Source organism: Neomonachus schauinslandi, chromosome 9 (genome assembly GCF_002201575.2).
Source record: "Neomonachus schauinslandi chromosome 9, ASM220157v2, whole genome shotgun sequence".
Lineage (NCBI taxonomy): Eukaryota > Metazoa > Chordata > Mammalia > Carnivora > Phocidae > Neomonachus > Neomonachus schauinslandi.
Window position 1 is genome coordinate 71,425,724 of NC_058411.1, and position 9,977 is coordinate 71,435,700.

The window sequence follows — 9,977 nt, forward strand, 5'->3', positions numbered from 1 at the left end:
GTAATGCCTCACTATGAATGAATGTGTGTGTATGTGTTTATTTACCTTTTGTGTTTGAGATACAGCATCATGAGGAATTAGTGGCTGAGTTGACACAAACTATTTGTAAATATACTAAGGCCCATACAAAGCCCATTTTAAGAGCACCAGCCACTCTGAATTAGTTAACGGAAAAAGCTGCCATAAGAAGGCCGCAGAACTCAATGAAATTAAGACCTGAAAAATGAAGGCGTGAAAAGATAACAAGGAAACTTCCGAAAGTGTAAGGAAAGGAAGGGAGACTTAAAAGATGCTGCTTACGACCATATAACCATGGGATGCAATAAAGAAGCTTCAGTCCCACCGAGCCAGCCAGGAGTCGAACCTGGAATCTTCTGATCCGTAGTCAGACGCGTTATCCATTGCGCCACTGGCCCTGAGACGAGTACACGGTTCTCAGTGATGATACTTCAAGCTTATACTGCGGGGTTTCATGGGACGTGTAGTCCCTTAACGGAGGTCTATGAGTGCACGAAGCATTATGGGAGATTGAAGTTCGTCGAGAACCAGCCCCTGAGATTGGTGGATCTTCCGGAGGCACGTCGTACGTCACTATGCAGCCCGCGGATTGGCGGGAAGAGCCACTCCCCACCCCTCAGTCTCCTGCTGTGAAGCCGTGGAAGACGCTCTGGTTGTTAGGGCGACTCATCCCGCCTTCCGGGGGCTTTTTTCTGGTTTTGTGATTGGCTGCTAATATCAAGGAATCCCGGCGTGGACAGCGCGAGGGAAAAGATGGCGGCGATGGCGGTCGGAGGTGCCGGTGGGAGCCGCGTGTCCAGCGGGAGGGACCTGAACTGCGTCCCCGAAATAGCTGACACTTTGGGGGCTGTGGCCAAGCAGGGGTGAGGGCCCAGACCTCCGCAAGCGGAATGCGGGCTCCGAACTCGGGGACGAAGAGGGACAGACTAGTCATCCCCGAGAGGCAGGGGTGAGGGGGTCGGAGTGGGTAAGATTAGGGCGGGAGAAACCATTACTCCTTGGGGGAGGATGGAGAAGCCTTAGGCCCTGGAGCGTGAGAAAAATCAACAAAACAAAACAAAACAAAAGAAAACCCAAACAAACAAAAACTTGCTGGGGCGTATGGTCGCTGAGCCCCAAAGTCACGGGAGTTGTCAGGTAAACTCAAAAAGGACTAGAGACCTCTAAGGCCCCGGAGAGCGGGATTATAGTCTGAGAGTGGGGGGGAGCGTTAGAGGGTTAGGGAGAGAAGAGATAAACCTTGAGGGGGAAGGCATGGGCGGTACTGGGGCAAATCTGGATGTAACAATCTTGGAAAACCGGTGACAGCAGAGTAGAAAATCCACTTGGCGTGGGTTTTTATCTTTTCTCCTTTTCCATGCCTGTGTTTTGGGGAGAAACAGGCACAGTACAGCGGAAGTGATAGGCCCCAAGGTGGGCTGAACTCAGCAGTCCAGTCAGATGACTGATGGCAGCTGAAAGGGTTGTGCAGAATTGAGATAGCCTAATCCAGTTGCTTGGATCTTTAGGCACTGCTGCTCTCTTTACATGACGATTCTGGGTCTGTCGCGGTTGTAGGTTTGATTTCCTCTGCATGCCTGTCTTCCACCCGCGTTTCAAGAGGGAGTTCACTCAGGAACCTGCTAAGAATCGGCCTGGCCCCCAGACACGATCAGACCTACTGCTGTCAGGAAGGGGTAGGGACCATCCCATATGCCCCTTAATTATTAGAGGCAGTAACAACTTCTGCTCTAACAGTGCCCTCATTCTCCTCCTTTCCTGACTTGGATATATTGGTTAGTCCTGGGACATAGATAACTCTTCTTGTTTTCTTCTTGCTTACCTGCTAAAAAAGCCTTAGCCTGTTTTGCATCAGGCTATCCCACATCTGTGATAGAAAAAGTCTTTGTCGCTCATCTCTACTCTCTGTTCCCTGTTAAGAACTAGAAATTGAACAAGTAAAGTGCTGAACCTCATTTAGTCTTTGTCTTTCTTGGATGGGGGGAGTGCAGACTGGAATACGCTAATTGTGGGAAAGCTATCTCCATGGATTCGTCCAGACTCAAAAGTGGAGAAGATCCGCAGGAACTCCGAGGCGGTAAGACTGTTTGACCTCTCCACTGGATCTTTCTAGAGATCAGGTCCGTAACCCGGCTGGGTGCAGAGAGCAGTTTTTCCTCCCATAACTTAGTAAATCTAATATAATACAACTAAAGCTATTTGGGTTGCTAGCTCTTAACCTTTTCCTCTTGATCTCCATTCCAGGCCATGTTACAGGAGCTGAATTTTGGGGCATATTTGGGTCTTCCAGCTTTCCTGCTGCCCCTAAATCAGGAAGATAACACAAACTTGGCCAGGGTTTTGACCAACCACATCCACACTGGCCACCACTCATCCATGGTATGGCCGAGGGCCTCATTTCCTGCTGCTTATTGTGATAGTCAGGCTGTGCTAGGTACCTTCTTGTTCCTAGCCATTCAGTAAAGGGTGCATTTGGCAGAACTGAAGTGTCAGTACTGCCTACCACCATCTAAAAGTAGTAAGCAGAGGGATAGAAAACATACAGAATGTACAGTTATTTCTAGAAATTTACAGTTGCAATAATGAACAGGGGAGATATTTACATAAGGATATATACAAGATATGAGTACGTGTACGTATAATCACAAGTTGGGAAAAAACATAAAAGGATTAACTTGAGATCTGGATCAAGATCATTGAAGGAAGCTTTTGGACCCAGTGAGTTCAAAATAGACTTCTAAGTAGGGTACTTGTTCATGTGCAGTTCTGGATGCGGGTACCCTTGGTGGCTCCAGAGGACCTTAGAGATGATATCATTGAGAATGCACCAAGTACACACACAGAGGAGTATAGTGGAGAGGAGAAGACATGGATGTGGTATGTCTCCTTTTGCTGCTGTACCAGGGCAAAGGGTAGGGGGAGGGGAAGTACAGGGTGGATCCTGTAGGGTGGTCTCCTCCCCCTATGGTGATTGGTGGGCCGTATATATTGACTGTATTTTGCTGTATTTGACCCTGGACAGGTGGCACAACTTCCGGACCTTGTGTGACTATAGCAAGAGGATTGCGGTGGGTAAGTCCACAAGGGTCCTGGGATAGGTGTCCTTTCTCAGACCTCCTGTGAATAAGAATCAGGAGTTACAGAGATGCCAAGTGAAGTGTGTGCATTTTTGATAACTGTGTACTTCTGGCGACTTTACAGTTTAAAATACTACTTTTTATCAATTTTTATAAAAATGCAGAATTTTGTTTTGCTTTTTTTTTAAAGCTATGTTGTTAGCACACAGAACACTTCATTATTGTTTTAGGGGAAGGGGACATGTCACTAATAGAGTATCTCCGAAGCTAGATTAATACTGGGGGGGGGGGATACTTTTCCCTTCTAGTTTTGAGAAACTTCCTCTTGGTTCCCAGGACGAGGGATTCCTTGGTGTTGACACACATTAGCCACCTTGGCACAGATGCCTTGTGGTGTGGAAAAACTAAAATTCATTTTTTACATTTTCTTCTCCCTCTCTGCCTTCAACATAGACTTGACTCCCTTAAACCCAGGGACCTGTTGGAACCTGACCCCAAAACATGGTTCCTAGTTTGTCAGGCAATATGGGCTTTGCAGTGTCACCATGGAGATGGCATCCCTCAGAAGAGTTCCTTTTTTAGCTTGTGGATCTTCAGATTGAAAATTCTGCTATTTTCATTTGATTTCCTGAAAGTCAGGGTCAGCTTGTGAAAAGTTGTTAACATGCTAAATGTGAACTGTCAACCCTCATTCTAAACTCCCTGTTCAGAGCATCACATAAAGACTTCATTGGGTTTTATAGTAAGCTCTCTGATTTTGGTAGTCCACTGAGGAAGGGAGTTTGAAAGTAGTTGTATACTGTTGAGGATTGTCTGCCCACGTCCTGCCTGAAATACCATGATTGTTTATGAAAAGTATCTTTAGTGAAGCTGGATACAATTAAAAAAAAAAAAAGAAAAAGAATCAGGAGTTTCATGTATACTTGGCTGCTGGGCAGTTTTGCTACTCTCTGTATGCCTCAGTGGGCCTTGCTCTTAGGGAGTAAACAGATCTTGCACAAAAAAGCACAAAGGAAAGCCATCTTGCCTAGCAGTAGGTAACTGGTCTTTATCTTTTCGTAGCTCTTGAAATTGGGGCTGACCTCCCATCTAATCATGTCATTGATCGTTGGCTTGGGGAGCCCATCAAAGCAGCCATTCTCCCCACCAGCATTTTCCTGACCAATAAGAAGGGATTTCCTGTTCTTTCTAAGATGCACCAGAGGCTGATCTTCCGGCTCCTCAAGGTGGGTGGTAGAAGGGTTTCAAAGGTACTCCAGCTAATCCTCTTGCCTTACTCACATGTGTGTGATGCTTTTTTTCCTGTGGAGCTTTCTTTTCCTCTCTGGTTTCTGGAGAGCAATTTCAGCATAGTTGGAGGTCTTGAGAACAAAGACGCAAATGGCAGTAAGAGTCCCAGAAACATTTTAAAAGGAACCAGATCTCATGAGAACTTTACAGAACGTTTCATTTAAGATGTTATAGCACGGATCCATGGAGCTGTTTGAGCCAGGATGATGCTTATATGACATAGGAGGGACATAGGAGGGCTTTATGAGTGTATTGAAGCCTCATGCTGTTCTCTTGATACCTGGAGGGATTTGTTGAACTAGAAGACTGCTGGTCCAGGTCTTATTTTACACTAGGGTTCTTTGGCCATAAACCATAACAGTATCCCAGAATCTTGGTTCGAGGACTGCGTCTGATGGTCTGACCTCTCTCACAGTTGGAAGTACAGTTCATCATCACAGGCACCAATCACCACTCAGAGAAGGAGTTCTGCTCTTATCTCCAGTACCTGGAATACTTGAGTCAGAACCGTCCTCCACCCAATGCCTACGAACTCTTTGCCAAGGGCTATGAAGACTATCTGCAGTCCCCACTCCAGGTGGGTCTGGAGTATGCTGAGAGGAGGGAGCTTGGGGGGGAAATGTCTCTGGCAGTAGCTGCCCTAAAATCCTACCAAAGCTCAGGAGGCAGTGGTAAAGTTTTTGGTATTCTGGTACATTGACCCTGCCAGAAACTGGCTGCCTAACTTTGCCTTTTTCCTCTCGTTCATTAGCCACTGATGGACAATCTGGAATCTCAGACATATGAAGTGTTTGAAAAGGACCCCATCAAATACTCTCAGTATCAGCAGGTATAGGGTGGGTCTGGGTCAAGTATAGGGCCGGGATGACCTGGGAGAAGATGGGATTGTAGCCACGAGTTCTTCTCTCCCTCCTTCTCCAGGCCATCTATAAATGTCTGTTAGATCGAGTGCCAGATGAAGAGAAGGATACCAATGTGCAGTGAGTGCTTTTCCCCATAATCCCAGAGATTTGCATAGTTACTTCTTTATCTGCCGAGTCAGCTGACACTTCCCCTTTCTTTCTCAGGGTGCTAATGGTGCTGGGAGCAGGCCGGGGTCCCCTGGTGAACGCTTCCCTGCGGGCAGCCAAGCAGGCTGACCGGCGGATAAAGCTGTACGCTGTGGAGAAGAACCCAAATGCCGTGGTGACGTGAGCAGCAACATCCTTGCTGGAAAGTTTGTCTCCAGTGCCAGTTTTTCTTATCAGTGTCCTCACTTGCATTATCTTTATCTTAGGTTAGAGAACTGGCAGTTTGAAGAATGGGGAAGCCAGGTGACGGTAGTCTCATCGGACATGCGGGAATGGGTGGCTCCAGAGAAAGCAGACATCATCGTCAGTGAGCTTCTAGGCTCCTTCGCTGACAATGAACTGTCACCTGAGTGCCTGGATGGAGCCCAACACTTCCTAAAAGGTGCCTCCAGGCTGGCATGTACTGAGTAAGGGGAATGGATTATCAGCTAGGAAGGCTGTGGCAGGTTGTGGGGGCTGGGGTGGGGGTGGGGGATAGGGCAGTAGCAGCGGAGAAGGTTGCAAGGTTTAGGGGAAGGTGGGTTGGATTTGGGTCAGTGCCCTTAGCAAATGAAGTAATCTTTCTGAACCTCAGCATTCCCATCTGTAAAATGACAGGAGTGGACTAGAGCAGAGTTTCTCAGTCTGAGGTCTGTGGATTCCCTGCACTGACATGATATGTACCTTGGGCTTAGCTTTCATCCAGATCTCAAAGGGCTTTTATGACCCCACAGAAGACTACTAGATTAGAATATCTTAGGTTCTTTCCATTTTTTTTTTTTAAAGATTTTATTTATTCATTTGAGACACATAGATACAGAGGGAGAGAGAGAGAGCATGAGCAGGGAGAGAGGCAGAGACAGAGGGAGAGGGAGAAGCAGTCTCCCTGCTGAGCCAGGAGCCCGATGTGGGGCTTGATCCCAGGACCCTGGGATCATGACCTGAGCCGAAGGCAGACGCTTAACCATCTGAGCCACCCAGGCGCCCCTGGTTCTTTCCAGTTTTAATCTTGTAAATTAACCTAGAAGTAGAATCTCCTGTGACAGGAGTTGGGAGTAGATTGGCCTGGGAATGTGACAATATGGAGCAGCCTGGGTCTGTTTTTTGGGATTTTTTGTTTTGTTTTGTTATAATTTTTATTTTAAGTAGGCCTCATGCCCAACACAGGGCTTGAACTCACAACCCTGAGATCAAGAGTTGCACGCTCCACCAACTGAGCCAGCCAGGTGCCCCTGCCTGGTCTGTTTTGATGTGGGAAGTTTGAACCTTCAGTTAGTCAGACACACCATTTCATCCCTTGGGAACTTTTATGACCCTCCTGCTCTGCAGATGACGGTGTGAGCATCCCTGGGGAGTACACCTCCTTTCTGGCTCCCATCTCCTCCTCCAAGCTGTACAATGAGGTCCGAGCCTGTCGGGAAAAGGACCGAGACCCTGAGGTAAAAAGCCACCCTCTTCTGGAGAGCTCTATTCTCTTTAGTCCTCTTTTTTTTTTCTATATTAGCATCAACTGTTTTCTTCTACTGGAGAAGATGAAGAGGTGAAGGAGATGGGAATGTGGGAAAGTGGTTGAATTGAAAATGTTTTTATCCTTTTCTGTGTCCTGGAGGCTCAGGCTTCCTTCCCTGGGAGAGTGGATATGTCTTGCCTATGTGCTCCAGCTCTTGCTTGGTCTCTTGGGACAGGCCCAGTTTGAGATGCCTTACGTGGTGCGGCTACACAACTTCCACCAGCTATCTGCGCCCCAGCCCTGTTTCACCTTCAGCCATCCCAATAGAGGTGGGTTCCTGTGTGGCTGTCCTCTGATTGGATGGGTGAGAGCTTACCTTCTGCGTTCTTTTGCTATCCTGGGTAGGGTAGGGTAGCTGTCTCTAGGCTTCCCTTCTTAGTTCTTGCTCTTGCTTTCCCAAGTTCTCTGGAGCTTCTGGTCCCTTATCATCCACACATCTCTTCCCTAACAGATCCTCTGATTGACAACAACCGCTACTGTACCTTGGAGTTTCCCGTGGAGGTGAACACAGTGCTACATGGCTTTGCAGGCTACTTTGAGACTGTGCTTTATCAGGACATCACCCTGAGTGAGTGTCTGGGGCAATGGATGGCAGGGTTAGGGTATATTATCTGGGCAGCTTATGTACATGTTTCACTTAGAGTCACAGGGAGCCCAGGAATCAGTGAATGTGGGTCTTTGATTACTTATTTCTCTGTTCACAGAAGACACTCCCCTCAGCCCAGGCAAAAAGTAGAGTCACAGAGACCTCAATTTTTCATTATTTTTTTTCACACAGGTATCCGTCCAGAGACTCACTCTCCTGGGATGTTCTCATGGTTTCCCATCCTCTTCCCCATTAAGGTAGGAATCACCTTTAACACTCAGTGGGTTAAGGAGTGACTTTTGCCATTGGTGTTCTGCCCCTTCCCTCCTGTCAGGATGATGCTTGACTGTGACCCACGTTCTAGTGCTCCCACATGCTCTTGGAGCCCTGTTGTAGGTTTGAGATGTCTTCAGTGCCCTTCTACTTGGCTTCCCCACAGCTCCTGTCTACTCTTCTGTCCAGTCTCTACCTTAGCTAGAGTCATCTTTTTAAAACCCAAATCTCATCATATTTCTGTCCTGCTTAAAATCCTTCAACGACTTTGGGCTGCCTGGGTGGTGCAGTCAATTAAGTGTCTGACTCTCGCTCTCGGCTCAGGTTGTGATTTCAGGATCCTGTGGGCTCCGCGTTAAGCATGGAGTCTGCCTGGGATTCTCTCTCTCTCCCTGCCCCTCCCACTTTTGCACACGCGCTTTCTTTCTCTCAAATAAATACATCTTCAAAAGCAAAACAAAACAAAAAAAACAACCCTTCAATGACCTCCTACTGCCCTCAGGATAAAGATTTAACATTGTAAGACTTGGTGTGATCTAGTTTTAGTGTGTCTTTTCAGCTACTGTCCCCTTGATTACATTGCCATCAGCCCTATGGATCTTCTTTTTTTTTAAATTGAAATATAATTAACAGTGTATTAGTTTCAGGTGTAGAACATAATGATTCAGTAAATCTGTACATTACTCAGTGCTCATCATGATTCTAATACCTTGTCTTCTTTCCTGCTTCAGGCTTTCACACCTTTCTCCTTTGTCTGAAAAGTTCTTTGTTCATCTCTTCACCCAGTTAACTTATCTTCCAGGTCCCCTTAAACATTCCTCTTGTCCGATAACTTTCCCTGACCACCGGGACTAGGTGTGCACTTCCTCTCATAGGTGCTCTTGTAGTGCATGTTCTCTGCATGTTCACGGCGCTCCTCACACTTTCAGTTATCTGTTCAATGTCTGATGGTTCAGTTCTGATTATTCATTCTAAAAGACTTCAGATTGGGGCGCCTGGGTGGCTCAGTCGTTAAGCGTCTGCCTTTGGCTCAGGTCATGATCCCAGGGTTCTGGGATCGAGCCCCGCATCGGGCTCCCTGCTCAGTGGGGAGCCTGCTTCTCCCTCTCCCACTCCCGCTGCTTCTGTTCCCTCTCTTGCTGTGTCTCTCTCTGTCAAATAAATAAATAAAATCTTTAAAAAATAAAAACAAAAAAGAATTAAACAAACACTTCAAATAAACTTCATGAGGGTTGGAACGTCACGTTTTATCCTCTTCTCTCCACGCTTAGCTCAGTAGTACATTGCCACATACAGTTCATCAGCTCTACCCTGAACCTTCCTGTCTTTCTTCTTGCAGCAGCCCATTACGGTACGTGAAGGCCAGACCATCTGTGTGCGTTTCTGGCGATGCAGCAATTCCAAGAAGGTGTGGTATGAGTGGGCTGTGACAGCACCAGTCTGTTCTGCTATTCACAACCCCACAGGCCGCTCATACACCATCGGCCTCTAGCCCTGCCTGCAAGTGTTCAGAGCCTTGGAAGCAGCTTCAAGTTCTGCTCCTGTGGCACAGAAAGTGCAGTACAGCTGTGGGCTGTGATTCCCCTTGCCCATCGGAGTGGAGCATTTCAGTCTGCTTTCCTGCCTTACATCAAGGTGGGCAAAGGATGAGAATTAATTGCAGGGCTCAAGCCACCAATCTGTGAAGACTTCAGGCCAGGGTGGGAGGAATTAGTGCTGGATCTGAAGCTACTCCAACAGGCACTTGGCCTCAAGCGCTCCCTGGAATAGCCCCGAGAACATGTGGATTGAACACATTTTCAGCCCTTTCCCTGCCCATCTCTGTTCCTGTTATGATGGTTTTGTGTGGGAGGAAATAAAAATAAAGTGAAGTTACAGCCTTTTCCTGCTCCAGCCCTGCTGCCCCGCGCCTCTGCTTTCTCACACCTTACTTAAACCTAGGCATATTCAATCTATGCCTTTATCCAAGACCCAAAGGGTCCTCACTTTGTTTCCTATTTAGGAAGCTTAATGGTCACTCTTGGACTCCTGGGTCTAGGTTTTCCCGACCAGCTGCAAAAAGGTCTTGTCCATTAAGACCTGTGATTAGTCTTTTCTCTGGGGAGGAAAGATTGCCCCGATGGAGAAAGATGGGAGTAGTGAGTGAAGCCAGCTTCCCTTCCACTTTCCTGACA

The 9,977-nt window shown here is 47.2% G+C and overlaps 1 protein-coding gene and 1 non-coding gene across 8 annotated transcripts; one reads left to right on the forward strand and one right to left on the reverse strand.

Moving 5' to 3' along the window:
- Positions 1-343: 343 nt before the first annotated feature.
- Positions 344-416, reverse strand: TRNAR-ACG. The gene has a single exon. It is a non-coding gene; the product is annotated as a tRNA-Arg (tRNA).
- A 283-nt stretch (positions 417-699) lies between these two features.
- Positions 700-9,683, forward strand: PRMT5 (protein arginine methyltransferase 5). 7 transcript variants are annotated; one of them, XM_044918439.1, is made up of 17 exons: positions 700-881; positions 1,576-1,694; positions 2,010-2,095; positions 2,263-2,397; positions 2,783-2,895; positions 3,041-3,090; positions 4,158-4,321; positions 4,801-4,962; positions 5,137-5,214; positions 5,307-5,365; positions 5,453-5,575; positions 5,662-5,837; positions 6,764-6,873; positions 7,120-7,213; positions 7,396-7,512; positions 7,723-7,787; positions 9,146-9,683. In XM_044918439.1, exons 1-17 carry the CDS (start codon positions 772-774, stop codon positions 9,293-9,295), a joined length of 1,911 nt encoding a protein of 636 aa, XP_044774374.1. In that variant the 5' UTR covers positions 700-771; the 3' UTR covers positions 9,296-9,683. The 7 variants fall into 7 exon arrangements, with proteins under 7 accessions (XP_044774374.1, XP_021550961.1, XP_044774375.1 ...); XM_021695286.2 differs by having other exon boundaries at positions 757-881; positions 9,143-9,683; XM_021695288.1 differs by having other exon boundaries at positions 849-967; positions 9,143-9,683.
- Positions 9,684-9,977: the final 294 nt, after the last annotated feature.